This window comes from Typopeltis vanoorti, chromosome 13 (genome assembly GCF_054136105.1).
Source record: "Typopeltis vanoorti isolate ZY-2024b chromosome 13, IOZ_Tvanoo_1.0, whole genome shotgun sequence".
Lineage (NCBI taxonomy): Eukaryota > Metazoa > Arthropoda > Arachnida > Uropygi > Thelyphonidae > Typopeltis > Typopeltis vanoorti.
The window spans coordinates 118,480,196-118,498,925 of record NC_143561.1 but is presented as its reverse complement, the minus strand read 5'-3'; the positions used below and the strand labels follow the sequence as shown (position 1 = coordinate 118,498,925).

Genomic DNA, 18,730 nt, shown 5'->3' with positions numbered 1-18,730 from the left:
GTGTGATGTACAAAATGCCCTATATTGAGAGATTGTGGATTGCAGAGGTTGGTTGATAGGCGGAGAAGAGGGAATATGATAGAAACATTTAAATTACTAAAACGTTTTAATACAATAATGCAGGGGAAATGTTTCAGTTATGTGATAGTGATGCAAGAACAAGAGGTCATCCCTGGAAATTAAGGAAAAATGTGGTTAACAAGGGTGTGTGAACAAGGTTTTTTGCCTGGAGGGTGGTGAATGAGCAGAATGCATTGCCTGACTCAGTTGTGAGTTCTTTGTCTGTAAATGAATTCAAGAAGAGATATGATAGATATTGTTTTGAGAGTTTGGGTCTCCCGCGATGAGTCTACTGACTCCATGGAGATATCCGTAATAATAATAATAAAAATTGTGACATAGTATTTTACTGTGTTCAATATATTTTCTCTGATGAGATATACTGTAAATAAGTGATCTATTGTAGTCTTTTTTTAATGGAATCCTGCTTGGTTCTCTGGTAGTATACTTTCTATTTTCCTCTCAATCCTAGAGAGTGAGATTTTTAGTAAATTTTTGATTGGATGACAGATTAAACTGATAGTTCTGTAATAACTACATTTTGTACTATTGAATTTTTTAGGAATAGAAATCAGAACAGACATGCACCAATCTTTAGGCCATGATTTACTGTTTGCAACATCTGACAAAATTCGAGCAGGGCATCTATGATAGTTTTTCCCCCCTGCTTTCAGTAGTTCTGAAGTTATTTCATCTAAGTCTGGTGATTTTTCCATATTCAAATAATTAAATGCTGCTTCCACTTCTCCTAAAATAGGGAAGACTTCTTCATCCAATGTCATTTGTATTATGTTTTCAAGGTTTTGATTATTAGTTAGCTGAGTAATCATGCTAATGTTGCAAGATTTCTTCCTTTCCAGTCAAAAGTCTGCTTTTTTTTATCCAACTAGAGAATAGTATATGGTGGAGTGGAATCTAGGAGAATGAGGGTGACTAGTGGAGTATTCGACACCTCTGAATCAAAAAATTAGAATAATCAAAGAAAATGTGATGAATAATTTGCAATTCTAATTTATTGCATAGAAAATAATTATTACTAAATATGAATTAGTATAATCTAAATCTACGCTTTGCAGATTATATAACTATGTAAACACATAAAGATGTAATATAGATTATAAAAAAAACTGTTATTTGAAAACATACAATAATTTAGAATAATTTTTAACATGGTTCAAAATATTAGAATATTCCAAATTTTTCCCAATTGGTTTTGAGGAGAGCATAGAAATAGCATATATTTCAGTAGCTGCAGGACTGACTCATGTGTGAGGTGGATTTGCAGGTGGATTTCAGTTAATCATTTGCTAAACATGGGTCAAACACGTGACATATCAAAAGCTAAGAAGTTTCATGTGGCATCTTTACACAAAGAAAGCCAAACTCAACAGTTTATAGCTAAGGAATTGAAATGTTCTCAAGCAAGAGTGAGTAGAGTATTGAGACAGTATTCTAATAACTGGAGTTTTCAAAATAATTGCTACAATAGCGGTCGAAAGGTAATAACTACACCAAGAGATGAGAGGAGATTGAAGAATATCATGAAGAAAAACCGTTCCTGAAGTGTATGGTATTTTCACAGGAGATGGAAAGAACTAGGTGTGAATGTGTGTGTAAATCTACAACATTGAGACAACTTCACAAATTGGGTTTTAAAATAAGTGGCTTCATCTTAGGCACATGTGACTAAGATGAAGCCGCTTATGACTTCCAAGCAGAAGGCAGCTAGAGTGCGATGGTGTAAGCAAAGACTGTTGTGGGGCCAAGAGGACTAAATAAAAGGTACTTTTTAGTGATGAAAGCATGTTTTATGTGTCCCATGGTCATCAAAAAAAAAAAATGTGTGTTTGGTGTCTTAAGCAAGAAGCATTTGATAAAGAATGCATGAAACGTTTGGTAAAATTTGCAACCTCTGTCATGGTATGGGATTGTATGACTGCAGAGCGTTCCAGTAGGCTGTGCATTGTGTATGAAAGAATTAATTCCAAAGTGTACCAAAAAATTCTTGAGCACTTTATGTTACTGGCATCAGAAGATTTATGTGATGGTGATTTTCTTTTTCAGCAAGATTCAGCTTCTAGTCACACTTCCAAGATTAATACTAGAGAGCTCAAAGAAAGGGAAATCAATGTAATTCCTTGGCTGGCAAACTCACCAGATTTAAACCAAACTAAGAATTTGTGGGGAATTATAAAGAAATGTCTTGAAGAAGTTGCCCCTGGATACAAAAATGAACTTTTTTCTAGTTGTTGTCGAATCTGTTGAAGAGCTTCTAGATATGACCGTGGGTCTGTAGAACTGCTTTGGCCATCTGCTGAACTTTGATGGAGTAAAGCTTTTCTATAGGGTTATTGTTCAATTTTCTGTAGAGCAGCATGGGCAGGTGTTAGTTCAACTCCTGTACAGTTCTTGCATATTTCATAGCTATAGTACCACCTGGCTGAAATTTCATGCCTTTAAAATATTCCGTCCTTAGTCTGGTGATGATTGTGGTTATTTCTCTATTTTCATTAATTTCTAGTCTGCAGACCATATGGGCATGTTTTGATAAAAAAGACTGGGAACTACTAGTAAATTTCTGCATTATTCTAATATTTTGAACCACATTAAAAATTATTCATAAAAATTAAAATATATCCACAGCCTGTGTAGCTCAGTGGATGTGGCGTTTGCACACCACGGTGCTTGGCCGCACGAAGGAAGACTTGGTTTCAAGTCTAGTCGGCGACTAGAGGAAATTTTTCTAAGCCTTTTTTAGACCGGTTCCCAAGTTAGTTGATCTCTGGCACGGGCAAGAGGGTTTTTCCTCCCCGAAACTCGGGTTTTTCGTCCCGTAAACTCAAGAAAATCGACCGTAGAACCCACATTATTTCAGATGCATTTTTGGAAATTATGGAGACAACTACCGTGTTTGAATAAAAACTTTAGTTTACTATTACTAAAATTTTACAATTCGACGTTTCGACCTTTATGTTAAGGTCATCTTCTGGAGCGTACAAATATACACAGGAAACAAGCTATACCACAATCATACTGGTTCGTTAAAGACACTGACTAACCGCTACCACAATTGTTGGCCTGACCTCTGGTGGAAAAAAAAAAAAAAATTATACATCAGCGCTAAAGTCCTATTATTTGTGTTGTCTACTATATACTAACATTATATTAACATCATTCCAGCCAGTTGGAGTGGAATGGTTTTTAATAATAGCAGATTGGCTAGAGTCCTGACTTGTGTTGAATCTTTCAAATTAGGTTGGCTGAATGTGTGCCATCCAGATCCTTGGAATTTTCATACCATCGTTGTTGTTGATGTTTGGGTGGTTTATCAGGATTTCGCAGGATTCTTTAAATTTTCTTTCGTACCATGTTTTTGTACGGTGTAAGGAGCAGGTGCTTTTCCAGTTGATTTGGTGTAAGGTGTTGAGTGCGTGGTCTGAGAGGCCTGCTTCACCAAAATGGTTATATTTAATGTGTCTAATGTGTTCTTTTTTGCGTATAGGGATTGTCCGTCCTGTTTCACCAATGTATGGTAAGTTACAGGTGCAGCGGATGCAATAGACTCCAGGATGTGCTAATGGGAGGAGAGGGTCCTTAGAGGAGCTGAATATAGTTTTAAGTTTAGTGGGTGGTTTACAGTCCTGACAGGTTGTCCTTGACAGGTCAACATACATACTTCAAATGAACCAACTAGTAGCCGATAACAACACATATAAAATGGTGAATTATAACCCAACAAAGAGGATAAAGGACAAAACAGAAAAACTATTAAAGTCCATCACTTCTTGGCCACCAGAACAGTTAAAAAACTCAAACCCCACTACGCCCGCCCCCCCAGAATATATGGGGTTCCGAAAATACACAAACAAAATGTGCCCCTTCGACCAATAGTGGAAGGAATAGACAGTCCCAATTACCACCTAGCCAAGAAATTAGCGGCAACACTCAAGGAGTTGGTAGGTCATTCCCCCTCCTACATAAAAAACACACAACACTTTATAAACATAACCAAAAACATAACACTCGACAAAGACGACTTATTAGTCAGTTTTGACGTTTCTGCCCTTTTCACTAATGTCCCCATCAATGACACAATTCTCCTACTACAAAACAAATTTCCGCCCGACATTACGGCCCTCTTTGCCCACGTACTAAAGTCCGGTTACTTCGTGTGGCAAAACAAATTCTACCTACAAAAGGAAGGTACGGCCATGGGCTCACCATTATCCCCCCCAATCGCGAACTTCTACATGGAAACCTTTGAGCAAAGGGCTCTTGATTCCGCCACGCTTCGACCGACAATCTGGCTCAGATACGTTGACGACGTGTTCGCGATCTGGCCGCACGGTCGACAAACGCTAAACACATTCCTCAGCCACCTAAACAAACAACACGAACGCATACAATTTACCATCGAAATCGAAAACCAAAATTCGCTCCCGTTCCTAGACACACTAGTTACACGTCTTCCTTCAGGCAATCTATCCTTCACGGTCTACCGAAAACCTACACACACGGGCCAATACATACATGCGAATTCATATCACCACCCAACACAAAAATATGGAGTCATAAACACCCTTAAAAACAGAGCCACAACTATTTGCTCTAACCAGCAGGCCCTGAAACAAGAACTAAAAATCATTAGTGACACATTCATAAACAATGGCTATAACAAAAATACTGTCAATAAAATACTCTATAAAACCACAACAAAAACGAATCTAGACTACAGTAAAACCATAGCCATCCCATACATTAAAGGGTTATCAGAAAAAATCAACAGGATCCTACAACATTATAACCTTAATGCCACCTTTAAACCACCCACTAAACTTAAAACTATATTCGGCTCCTCTAAGGACCCTCTCCTCCCATTAGCACATCCTGGAGTCTATTGCATCCGCTGCACCTGTAACTTACCATACATTGGTGAAACAGGACGGACAATCCCTATACGCAAAAAAAGAACACATTAGACACATTAAATATAACCATTTTGGTGAAGCAGGCCTCTCAGACCACGCACTCAACACCTTACACCAAATCAACTGGAAAAGCACCTGCTCCTTACACCGTACAAAAACATGGTACGAAAGAAAATTTAAAGAATCCTGCGAAATCCTGATAAACCACCCAAACATCAACAACAACGATGGTATGAAAATTCCAAGGATCTGGATGGCACACATTCAGCCAACCTAATTTGAAAGATTCAACACAAGTCAGGACTCTAGCCAATCTGCTATTATTAAAAACCATTCCACTCCAACTGGCTGGAATGATGTTAATATAATGTTAGTATATAGTAGACAACACAAATAATAGGACTTTAGCGCTGATGTATAATTTTTTTTTTTTTTTTTTTCCCACCAGAGGTCAGGCCAACAATTGTGGTAGCGGTTAGTCAGTGTCTTTAACGAACCAGTATGATTGTGGTATAGCTTGTTTCCTGTGTATATTTGTACGCTCCAGAAGATGACCTTAACATAAAGGTCGAAACGTCGAATTGTAAAATAAGTAAACTAAAGTTTTTATTCAAACACGGTAGTTGTCTCCATAATTTCCAAAAATGCATTCGGATCACCGTGCAAGCCTAAAAGAAAGGAAAAAAAAAACATTATTTCAGACATTTAATATATTGTGTTAGGGACCACGAGATGGTTGCACATTTGAGCTGTCTCTCTTCACTGTGTACCGCTTAATTAGTGATAGCCTTGGGCCATCTATCTCTGATTGGTACCAGTGGAGATTGAACTGCCCACTCAGTCTCCAAAAGTTAGATAGGGCTAAATGGCCTCGCCTACTCCCGTATACGGGAATAAAAAGGCATTAGCTGATTATTATTATAAGCTGATTATTTAAAAATTATTCTAATTTTTGAATGTTTTCAAATAACAGTTTTTTTATAATTTATATTAGATATTTATGTGTTTACATGGTTATATAATCTACAAAGGATGTAGATTTAGATGATGCTAATTCATGTTTGGTAATAATGCAATATGCAATAAATCAGAATTGCAAATTATTCAACACATTTTCTTTGATTATTCTAATTTTTTGATTTGGAGGTGTATACTGGGACCACTACTTTTTAAATTGTATATCAATAATATAAGGAAAAGATTTAAGGGGAGGGGGGAATATTCAAGTATTTGCTGATGATGCAAAATTGGGGAGGACAACAGTTAATAAAGTTGATTGATGCAGATATCCTGCAGAATGATTTAAATCAATTGACATCATGTGTGAAGGATAATGACTGTCAATTTAATGTTGCAAAATATGAAGGTATACACTTTGGGTTGAAAAGGTTACATACTGTGCATCACATTGATCGTACTGGATTCCAGGAAATTGATGAGGTTAGGGGTTTGGAAATAATGGTAGACAGAAGTTCAGAGGGTATATTGCAAAGTTGGTAAAATAACTCAATGGATTACTTGATGATGAAAAACATGCTAAAATGGGAAGATAGGGAAGTTATATCCCACTTTATATGGTTATGATTCATCTGCCTGTTAACTACCATGTATAGATTTGGTTACCTGGATTTCTTGGGGATTAGGTGATAGTAGAGATGATTCAGAGATGAGTAACCATGCTGTTGTCAGATCTATGGAATGATTCCTATAAATGAGGATAGGTTGAAGATGTGTGGGTTACAAAGTTTAGCTGATAGGTGGACAAGATGGGACATGATAGAAACTTATAAGATATTCAAGGAGTTTTATAACATTGATGCAAAGAAAATTTTTCAATACATGACAAATGGGAGAGAACTAGGGATCATCCATGGAAGTTGTGTAAGAGTGTGGATAGTAGAGGTGTATGATTTAGATTTTTTGCATGGAAAGTGGTGAATAAGTGGAATGGATTGCCACAATTATTTGTTAGTGCCCTGACAGTGAATGAGTTTAAGGAGAGATATGATAAGTTTTGTATGTAACAATTAATATGGGTTTCTGATGTTGAGTCTCCAGGATCCATGGAGATATCATATAATAACAATAAAATGACTAAAAAAAATTCATTTAAAACAACAGTAAATTATTTAATGAAAGCAGAATTTCAGAATTTTATGCCTTATGTCAATACCATTGTTAAGGTATATATAAAGAGAAAAGAGAATACCAGTTGAGACATATAATGTATAATAATATATGATGTTGAATGTAGGAAAAATTTAATCAATAACCATTAGAATTAAAAAAGAAAATGACACTGAAATTATTCTTTTTTTTTTTTTTTAAAGTAATGAGAGGTCTTATGCAGGATAACTTCCCAAAACTAGGAAAGCTTTAGACAATAATTTCTGTTTAGGTTTGAGAGATATGAGCGTCACAATTTCTTCACAGTACCGTCCCAATAAAAATGGCTTTGATGCAACACTTCTATGTTTTTCTATTGAATACTGTGCCGGATAGAAATGGTTTGAAAGATGAAACCTTGTTTATCAGAAAAATGGATATATTCTTGGTAGTCTTCTAAACATATCTCATCATGATAGAAATGGCATGAAAGATGAGATCATATTTATCATAGAAATGGATATATTCTTGGTACTATTTTAAACATACCTCATCACACTTATGTGCTTGATTGTAATATAATATAGGAGAGACTGCATGAATAAGGAATTCTGTAAACACTGCGATTTGAGAGAAATAGAAGGAAATTTATATTATGTATGTATTGATTAGATTTCCTATCTTTGAGTTTCTTATTCGGCTAAGAAATAATGTGGTATTCAATATCCACATAATTTTGAATAATTTTATTTCGCCGAAGTGAAGCCTGTTGGCTCTTACTTCAGTAATTGTATTTGTGCACCTTTTGGCAACTCATACAGTAAAGAAATAAGCTCTGACTATTGAAACCTTAGTATTACATCTAGGTCTACCTACTCACTGATGAGCCCTCGAAAAAGGTTGAAACCGTATGGGTAGTGACCTTCTCTCATAATGTAGAACAGCAATACATCTCCTAGGAGCTGTGTTTTAGATTATGGGAAAATACTAAGGGCAGTGATCGAAGCTTGCTCCACCTTTACTACGAATTTCCCTGGCATTGAGCTACCAGGTGTTGGCTTACGGTTGGACTCACTGAACTTTATATAGTTTTCTATATTCAGCATGAATCTCTTAGATTAAATTTCCTATCTTTGAGTTTTTTTATTCGGCTAAGAAATAATGTGGTATTCAATATCCACTTAATTTTGGCTAAGAATAAGTTTAATTTAAGAACTAGACAGAAGGAAAGTTGAAGGTTTATTTGTTGCAGAGGTCTGGAAAGTCTTTCAGATAAGCCTTTGAAATATGGAATGAAGATTCTGGAAATGTCTACTTGAAGAACAATGATGAATAGTTAACTGTTTCTTTATTGATAATGCTGGGGTTGAGATTAAAAAAAACATATAGATAAAAGCATATCTAATAAAAGATAGTTTTGTTTTTAGAAGAGAATCGCTGGAACATAAAGTGTGTACAATGCACTATTGTGTTTTGGCGAGCGAAGAAGCATCAATGCACTTCCCTGCTTGTTTTCTTTCTGTATGCTGAAGACCAATATTAGGTTGTCTTTTAATGACCATGTCCAGAAATTAAAGGATCTTGATGTCTTATATTTCAAAAAATTTAAATTAATTCTTGTGTGAAACTAATTAATTTTATGAAGAAAATAACAAAAAATAAGTCACTGAGCTCGCATAAAGAGGAATTGCAGACCTCATTATTTTGATAACTGAAGGGTCAGATAAATGGCAAATTTTTATAATTATATAATATCTGGAGGAAAACCATTACACAATTCACTCCAATTTATCTGTTAGAGAAAAAAACCATATGAGATTGAAACTACATCAAAACTAAGAGATTATCTTAGTTTTTAAATTTCTGAGTCAGTGTCCTCTGCATCATTGCCAGAATTCGTTGTGTGCCCTCTAAATTTAGATCCTTATCCACCATCACCCCAAGATCTCTTATTTCTTACACCTCCAACAATTTATCCCCACCAAGAGTAAATTCTACATCCCATCATTCTTTTCCAAATTTTAAAATCTTATGTTTTGTAACACTAAACTGTTATCCCCACTCCCATACCCATTCACTCAGTCTATTCACGTCTTCTTGTAAGGCCACAACATCTGCTCTACTCCACATAGTTCGTCTCAACTTTGCATCATATGCAAACAACTGTATATCCCCATTCAAATTGTCCCTGATATCATCAATATACAGGTTAAACAGCAATGGCCCTAAAACAGACCCATGAGGCTCACTACGAGTAACTCTCCTCTTCTGGTATATTGCTCCTCCATACGCAACTTGTTGATACCTGTCAGACAACCAATCTCCAATCCATGCTCTAGTCCCTAGATGGCGAACCTATGACACGTGTGCCAGAGGTGGCACATCCAAGAATTTTGTTAGCACATCAACGATTTGCAGGTGATATCCTTTTATGGCTTATAAATTATTCAACCTTTTTTTTTTTGTTACAATATATACAAGTTAAATTTTATTTTACATGAAAGAAACTAACCAACAAACAAAGCCTGCTGTAGGAACAAGACCCACCAGTTGAAAACTACAGCTGTTGGTAAGAACCTCTAGCCAATGGCTGAGGGGCATAATAACATGACTCAGCTGATTGAAAACAACTGTGTTTAGTCACCAAAACTTTTCATTATTTAAAAGCTTATTAATTAACTCAAGTTTATTATCTTTAATATTTTTAGCATATGACAAGTCACCAGCTGTAACTTTATCAAAACACATGGCTACTAAACATATGCTATTAAGAGTTACATGGCGGTTGTATGTGTAATATCTGCTGGGCCTTCTTCCTACAGTGAACAAATACAATTTTTCTTTGCATCAGTTGACTCATTGTAGATCAGGGTTTCTCAACTGCCGGGCACTGGCATCAATCATACCAGGTCGTGAGAGGTTCTTGTGAAATTCGTCATTTCAGTTTTCTAAGCATTTTACATGAATAAATATTTTACAGTGGAAATATTCTGAGGAGAATAATATTCGTGAATGTAACAAAAAGCTCAGACCCAGAACGCCTAAATAACATCTATGTAGGAAATATCAGTGATGAAGCTGCGTATTTTTATACATGAAAGTATTCATGAGTGATCTGGAATTTTCAGACATCAAAATCTTTCAACATTCGGAAGTTTGTTGGCTTTCTTGCGGTGAAGTTCTTGAGAGGTTTTATGAACTATGAAAGGAAGTTGAGCTGTTTCTAATTGATAAGAAAAGTGACCTGTCCCATTATTTCCAGGATAAGAAATGAGTAGCCATGCTGGCATATCTCGGCGATATATTTTCTACATAAACGAGTTTATAACTTCCAGAAAGAAGTAATGAAATGTTTCAGTCATACTCAGATTATATTATGGAAGCAGGTGATTTCTATTCACAGAATTCAGTTTCAGGTATTATTGCAGCCCACTTGAAGATGTTATTGTCGTTTGAAAAGTTTTATCCTGAACATGAGGATCCCCGGAGGCAAAATATGTGTACCCAAAGAGACAGCCCTATCCCATTAAGAAACCCTTCAACTTACTGAATTATCATCTGACAAAGGACTGGAATGTACTTTTAATTCTATCCACATGAAATATCAATGAGATTTCTTCTTTGTTTTTCCACCACATATCTTTGTGAAACTGCATTTTCTGTCATGACTGTGCTTATAATGAAACAGAGGAACCGCCTGCAACTTTCTGACTGTCTCCGTTTGGCTATCACTTCAATTCATCCCCGAATTAATAAGCTAATGGACAGAAAACAGCAGCAACAAAAGTCTCATTAGCCTAAATAAACTTTCAAAAACTCAGTTGTAGTAAAAGAAACTAAGTTTAACTTTTTCAATAACTAATAATTGCTGCATTAAACTGCTGCATTTTTAAATTCAAAATATTAATTAGTGTTGGAACTAGTGTTTAGAATTGAGAGATTCATACATTTTCATTTATTAAATTACATACTTTGCATATATAAATATTTGGCGTGTGTATGTGATAATACTGTATTTATTCAAATATAATTCTCACTCCCCCCCATAATTAAAGCTAGAAATTTGTGGTGCGAAATTTTCGGAAACCCAAACAGGGTCATCATCTTTCCCATTACTCCATGCAAAAATTACCAGTAATTTACAAGACTTGAGATACATAATGAACAATCCTTCATGAATGACTAATGAGAAGTGAAAGCATAGCACGAAACAGACATCAATGGTAGGCCAGTAGAGATAGAGCAGCTATGATGATTGGTGCGGAATTAACAAAAGATCGCATGACCCAAAGACAAAGACAATTGTTGAGTTGAAATGCTAATTCTCTTCAACCGAATTCCATACCATCAGAAACTGTCATAACAACATTCACTATATATTTCTTAGTTTTAACACATTCACGACAGGGTGTCGTTTATCGTTCTGACGGAACTTCTCATTACTTCATGTAACTGAAAAATTAGACAATAGTTTTTAGTTAGATACTGTGTTTCCATGCAATATATGGTTTTGCTTGAGTCTATACAGCATAGTTTCTGTGAGAGGGGGAGATGTGATTCATTAGTAAGTGCCGTTTTTATTCCAGCTGTCTCTAATTGCACTATTTGTTGAGAAATATATTACACAGAGTGTAAAAGCCTCTGTACCCTATTCAGGGATGCAATAAAACTACTTGTTTTATTTGCATCTGCAGTATAATGGCTGTTGGGGAGGGCATGTGGTTAACCGCAGGGAGCGAGTTACTATCGCCATGTGAACATGTGTTCATACATTTTTCGTGTGTGAGGTATATGCGAAACTCCTTAATGTCTTTTTTCCTAAAGTAAAATCAGGGGTGCGAGTTATATGCGAGGACAAGTTATATTCAAATAAATACGGTAAGCGTTTCACCGGCAAGTTGACATCCTTCTGCTGCTTTGCTTCCCCTGCTCAGCTGACTTCTATGGTGAGTTACAATGCATAAATATTTTTCTCACTACCGTTTTTTTTTTCAAACCAGCATCATTAAAATCACTTTAATAATATAATAATCAATTTTACACTGAATAATATTATAAATTTCTGGTGATCAGAATGGGATATGTCAATGAAAATTAGCACAAATTAATTTAATAATGTTGGCCTGAGGAAACTACAATATGCTACAAGATTTCATTAGTCTAGTGATTGATAACTAATTTAAACGTACTTTCATATTTGCCAACATGATACACTGTATACATAAGTGTACTAATATCTTTATGATTATGCCATAATTAATTATTAATACTTATGTTAGCTTAATGTATGAACTTTAAAAAAATGGGAAGGGTATTTACAAGTAAGTTTGTTGGGACCGGGCCCTCATCTTATAGAAAAAAATTGAGAAGCACTGATCCTTAAGGATTCCCAGGCTCTTTCATTCTCTAATCGCACGTGCATTCATTAGGCATTTTGTGCTGCGCATCTGCCAGTAGACAGAAATAAGCAGCAGTAAGTGTATTATTGTTGCGTACGAGCACTGTTTTGTTTTTGCTGTAGGTGTGAATTATAAAAGTAATTTAATTTAGGCATATAATAAAATATTGATTTTTGAAACTATAAAAAATACATTTGATTTAAGTTTTGAATTATTTTGTTACAGTTCTATTTAACATGGCTGGTGAAAATAAAAAACGAATGAAACATGATAGCATGATATCAAGCAGCAGAGAGTTCCAAAGTTGGTAGACTGAAGAGAATGCCATGATTAACAAAGACAATAAAGCAACATGTGTTTCATGTTCTGGGACAGTTGTGTCTCATAATGCCGCCAGTAAAATGGCATTATGAGACAAACCAAAAATCGCTCCTTGAGAAAAGCAAAGACGAATAGAAAGAATTTATTGCTCGGGTAATTAATAATAGAAATATTCAGTCAACAACCCTAATGAAATTTATCGGCAGTCATTCAAATATAACTGCTGCTAGTTTTTTTGCCTCAAATGTAATTGCCAAACATGGGAAACATTTTAGTGATGAGGAATATATAAAAGAAGCATGGTTAAAATGCATACCAGTTCTCTTTGAAGATGTAGAAAACAAGGAAAAAATTAGTCAAAGAATAAAAGATATGCCTTTGGCTAGAAACAAGGTGAAAGATAGAATCTTCGAAATGGCTGAAAATATAATTCATCAGCAAAAAATAGATATAAAATCTTCTGGTTTAATTTCTCTTTGTCTTGATGAGAGCACTGACATAATTGAATCAGCTCGTTTAGCAATTTTTATTCGTTATTGTGTTGGGAATAATATCAAAAAAGGATTGATCAGTTTAACATCATTAGCAACAAGAACAAAAGGAATAGATATTTGCAATGCAGTTGTAAATGCACTTACTGAAAGAGATATAGATCTCTACAAAATTGTATCGGTAACCACTGATGGTGCTCGCAGTATGAACTGGAGAGGAAAATGCTTTTGTCAATTTATTTATCGAACGTATTGGACGTTCAGTTCTGGGTTTCATTGCATTATACATCAGCAGGTTTTATGCGCAAAAGCTAGTTTCAAGCCACTGGAAGATATTATGAGCCTTCTAACAAAATTGACCAATTCTGTTAGAAGTCAAAATTGGTAAACAATGGTTTCCTTATGTACAGCAACATCCGACTTTCCCATGTGCCAGACCAGACTTCAGAGGTTTGTTATAATCAATATAATATTGATGTTCTTTTATTCTTTTTTCCAAAGAAAGGCCAGTTTGTCCAAAATAAGAGACATCACATTCGCAAGGTATTTGGTAAATGCCAGCCAAAGATAGAGAAGACAGTTATTAATAGGAATCCTTTAATTAATAGTTTATCCTTTGTAAAAGATAATAAAGAAGAAATTTTGTTGATAGGAATATATGTTGGAATCAATTGATACTTTTTCAGAATTCTACCTATAGGTTCTGAGATTCCTGAAATGTACGGAATAGGAACTCTGCAGACTGTTGAAGAAACTGTAGGTGTTGGAACATAAGAGTCAAGTATCTGTTGGATTTGATTGGAGTTGTAATCATTTGATTCCATTAACTTTTTAATGATGGAAAGTTCTTGTTGCAAGATTATTGGGGAAGAGCAAACTTTATGTGCTCTATGAAATAGAGATTTAAGAATGCCAAATTTTTGAGACATGTGGTGCGCAGACTTTTTTGTGAATATATCTGCCAGTAAATGTGGGTTTTCGAAAGAAGCTTGCAGATAAGGTCTAGTAAGGAGGATGTCCAAAAAAGGTCAAGTACCAGAATTTTTTTTTTCCATAGTGAATCTGCCCTTTTACTAATTAAAGATATCACTGTGGTTTTTACATGTTGCTTTATTATTTAATTACTATGCCACAGGTTCCACTAAAATATCATTAATAGATAAAGCATCAACTGATTCTGGCAACCCATTCCACTCATTCACAATCTACTAAGCAAAAAAATCTAGTCCTCACACCCCTATTTACTACATTTATTCAACTTCTTGGGATGACCCCTTGTTCTGACCCCTCCAGCCAAGTACTGAAACATTTCCCCTGCATCAATCTTTTAACCCTTTAAGCAACTTAAATGTTTCTATCATACCTCTTTTCCTCCTATCAACCAACTTCTGTAATCCACACACCCTCAATCTATCTTCGTAGGGAGCATTCCACAGATCACTCACCATCTTAGCCACTTACCTCTGAATCTTCTCCAACACTTCCACATCTCCAAGAAACCCAAAAGACCAGACTTAAATACTTGGAGAACAGAATGCTTGAAGACCAGATTATTATGATCACCAGCCATTCAGTTTTACATCTGTTTTCTTTAGTGAAGTTTGCATCTGCCTAGCCACCTCTCATATGAAAACCACATGATCAATCAATGGTATGTTAATACTGAATGTAATTTTTTTTTTTGTCCCCATCACAAGTTGTGTTAAACAGCAATCCCAAGCAAACTTATTATTCTTGTTTGCTCATTTCAATATTCCTTGTTTACTGTCAATGCCTCTATATTCAAAGTTGACCATTTTTTTTTCACCTATCTGTCACTTAACATTTCTCTCTGGTCTGAAGATTTCAGAACTGCCTTCCTGTACATTCTGCAGCCAATATTAACACTCCACTAAATATCTATATTCCTTCTCACCACAACCTCATAACCATTATCATTACCATTTCACTTATCCTTCACTTGGAGGAGTTACAACTCTTCTGGGATCATCCTAACTCCTCTTTTGTTTTTTTTCAAAAAATGTTATTTCTAGAGTATTCTATTCCTGTCAGTATTTTTCTTTTGTCAACTATGTCTCAGTGACACCAATGATTCGTTGACCAACTGTTTTGATCAATGCCACAATCTTAGCTCCTGTATTATTACTAATACTCCTTTCATACACATAACTTATCCCTTGTTTCTTTCTCTTTTACATGATTTCTATCTTCCCATACCACAATATATCTGATTAGATAGTCCCAATGAAGATTGCACATATCTTTCAATTCTCATTTTCCTGACTAAGCCTCACTACTTCTGACTTTTCCTATAGACTACCCAAATTTCAATCTGCAGAAAAAAATTTCTGCAGATTGTAAGTGAAAGAAACAGTTCTCTACTACCTCAAATTATCCCATAAATCCAAAAAAGTAAAGGTCTTACTTCTTACACTTATGTAGATTAGAATTAAAATATATAAAAAACATTAAAAACTCACCAATGATTCTCCAATCTTGGCATGTGCTACAGCTGATTTTTGGAGATTTTGTAAAGCTTCTAAAAATTAAAACATATTTTCTCAGTAAAATGTATGATATAAAGATATTTTGTTATAATATAATGTGATAATACATTTTAAGTTTCATTGTGTGTGTGTGTATCTATCTATATATATTTTGCACATATCAAAAGTTTACATCTATAGTATGTCAGCACTGTGGACAGACTAAGGAATTTTTTTTTAATAGTCTGGAAACCCTGCTCTAGAGATCAAACATGGAAATTTTTCAATTTTTCAAGCCACTTCAGGCCTTCAGTAAGCAGAGAAATAAATTCATCTCCCACCTAAAGACCATCCCAAGCATTCGTGATCATGACAAAATTCGAATTTATGGTCTACTGGAGCATTAGGCAGATGAATTCAGTCTAATGTTCTGTTTCCAGTGACAATATTTTTTTTTATGGGACAGCCTGTGAACTGTACTCCATCTCACCCATTCCTCATCAATCCAAAATGGGTTGAGTCTCCAGATTAGGGACTTTAGACAGTTGTGCAGCCTGCTTGCCAATGCTAGGGGTATAGCATATTTCAACAGTAGTGAATATGGTGACAGAGTGTTACTCATGATAAGAGATGAATTGTGCCCTCTCAGAATGGAGAAACACTGATGGCTTTGAGAGCACATGGTGTGGGATAGATGTTATAAGACAAGATATTTAGTAGGATGTTGCTATTGGCCAGGCAATACAGATGGTAATGAGTAGGAAATGTTTAGGCAAATTAGTTTGCAGAGTGCAAAGTGAGTGATTATTATAGTGGACTTCAACTATTGCAATATAAACTGGGCAGAGGAAGCAGCATGCAGTAGTAAGGGAAATTAATTTTTCTATTTCTTAACAGAAAACTGTCTTAAGCAGCGTATGTTGGAGGGAACATGAGGATCTAGAATTTTAGATTTAGTCACAGCATCAGAGGATCTGGTTGTGACTGAGGTGTCATACTTGCCCCAGGTTGGTGGGGGTGACCATATAGTCTTGACTTGGAGTATGAATAGGCATGTAGTAATATAAAGGCAAAAGAATTTATGTGGAATTTTAAGGCAGATAATAATTAAAAATTAGAAACCAACTTGCAGCAATACAGTGGATGAAAGAATTTGCAGGAAGAGAGGTCAGTAGTACATAGGAGATATTTAAGAAAATACTATTGACAGCAATGGCAGATTGTATGCCTTGCAGAAGATAAAGCAGTTTGGTGATGGATGATGAGATATTAAAGGGGAATTGCAAATGAAAAAAAAAAAAGATTATGGACAACATTCGAAGAGAGAGAGAGAGAACAATTGCATGAGAAATATAAGACTAAGGCTAGGAAAGTGACTAGTATGGTAAGTAAAGTTATAATATGAGAAGAGAGACTAGCACTGCAATCCAATGAAAATCCCAAATTATGTGGGATTTTTGCTATGTGGCAAACAGGAGGAAATACAACTGTGGACATATTACTCTGCTGGATGGAGATGAGACTCTCAGGTGACTAATGCAGATGACATAGTTGAGCTATTTAATGACCACTTTATTAGAGTGCTCCATCCTAGTAAAACTAGCTTTATTCCTAGAAGGATAACCAGTGCTGAAGTGTTAGAAGTTTATAAAGGGAGTGTATTAGCATCTATTTAGCATCAGTAAGGCAGGGGACTAGATGGAATTTCACCATGTTTTAAGGAATTTTACTGAGGAACTGAATATGCCATTAAATCATCAGTTTAATGAATCTTGAAATGGGATAGGTTCTCGGAGAGTGGGAGTAGAGTCCTAATCCTAATCTATGCTCACGTGTAGACCTACACTTTTTACTATGTAGGCATTTGGAACCAAAACCCTACAGAATAGGTTGGTTACTCCTTATTCCTGGAGGTATCCTATGTCTGTAGAGGCGTGTGTTAAGGGGTCCGGTTTGCCTGTTTACAGGAGGAAAAACCCCAGATAAAATGGGGAGAAAAACCCTGTGGTCCATGCCCAAAACTGGCTAACTTGGCTATGGCTGAGAAAGATCCTTAAGCTCCTCATGTCGGCGATGGGAATCGAACCTAGGACTCCTTTCCCAGGCATATGGCTGTGAAGCGCACAGCCACTCGGCTAACCACGCGGACGGGAGTAGAGTAAGCTTACATAACATTACATAAAGGTGGTAGAATGAAGATAAGAAATTATAGGTCTGTTTGCATTTCTTTTGTAATCGTTAAGATTTTGGAGAAATTGTTATGAATTCGTATTCATAATTGGATTTAAACAGAATTAATATATGATTTAATTGGGACATCATAGATTTGTTAAAAAGTGCTCTTGTTTTAGTAATCTGGACACCTTTTATAACAGAGTAACAAGAGAAGTGGATGAGGAGTAAGGCATACACTGTTATTATTATTATTTTTTATTTAGCAAAGGCATTTGACAGAGTGCTTCATGACAAATTGGTTTTTAGTTACGACATAGGAGTTTGGATATTAGGTTAGTGAATTGGTAGCTAGCTTTCTGACAGATATCAGAGTTGTATATGGGGGAGCATTATCAGGGAGTAGGAAAATTAGTAGTGAAGTTCCACAGGATTGAGTACTAGGACTATTATCGTTTAATCTTTATGTTGATGGTGTTGTCATGGGACTACAGTGAGAAGTTCAGTCATTTGTAGATGATGTGAACAACCTTGGGAGGGTTATTAGTAATTAGTACTGAAATGTTGGACCTTCAAGTGGATTTGAATAAGCTGGGAAGGTGGGCAAATGACTCAGGATACAACTAAGTGTCAGGTTCTGAAATTTAGGATACTCACTTCGTGGAGTTACACTGGAAGATGCAGAGATTTGAAGTTGTGAGGCCATATTGCAAAAGTTGCGAAGACATCTCAGAGAACTGTTTCAATGTTGAGCAGAACATTGAGCA

The 18,730-nt window shown here is 35.6% G+C and overlaps 1 protein-coding gene across 3 annotated transcripts in view; it reads right to left on the bottom strand.

The window, feature by feature from the left end:
- The window catches only part of LOC150100495 (FERM, ARHGEF and pleckstrin domain-containing protein 2-like), a 726,486-nt gene that overhangs the window by 223,077 nt on the left and 484,679 nt on the right, over nucleotides 1-18,730 (bottom strand). For all 3 annotated transcript variants that reach the window (XM_090403005.1, XM_090403006.1, XM_090403007.1), the window contains exon 18: nucleotides 15,786-15,844. In XM_090403005.1, coding sequence (XP_090259131.1) covers nucleotides 15,786-15,844 — 59 coding nt within the window. The remainder of the gene's footprint in view (nucleotides 1-15,785; nucleotides 15,845-18,730) is intronic.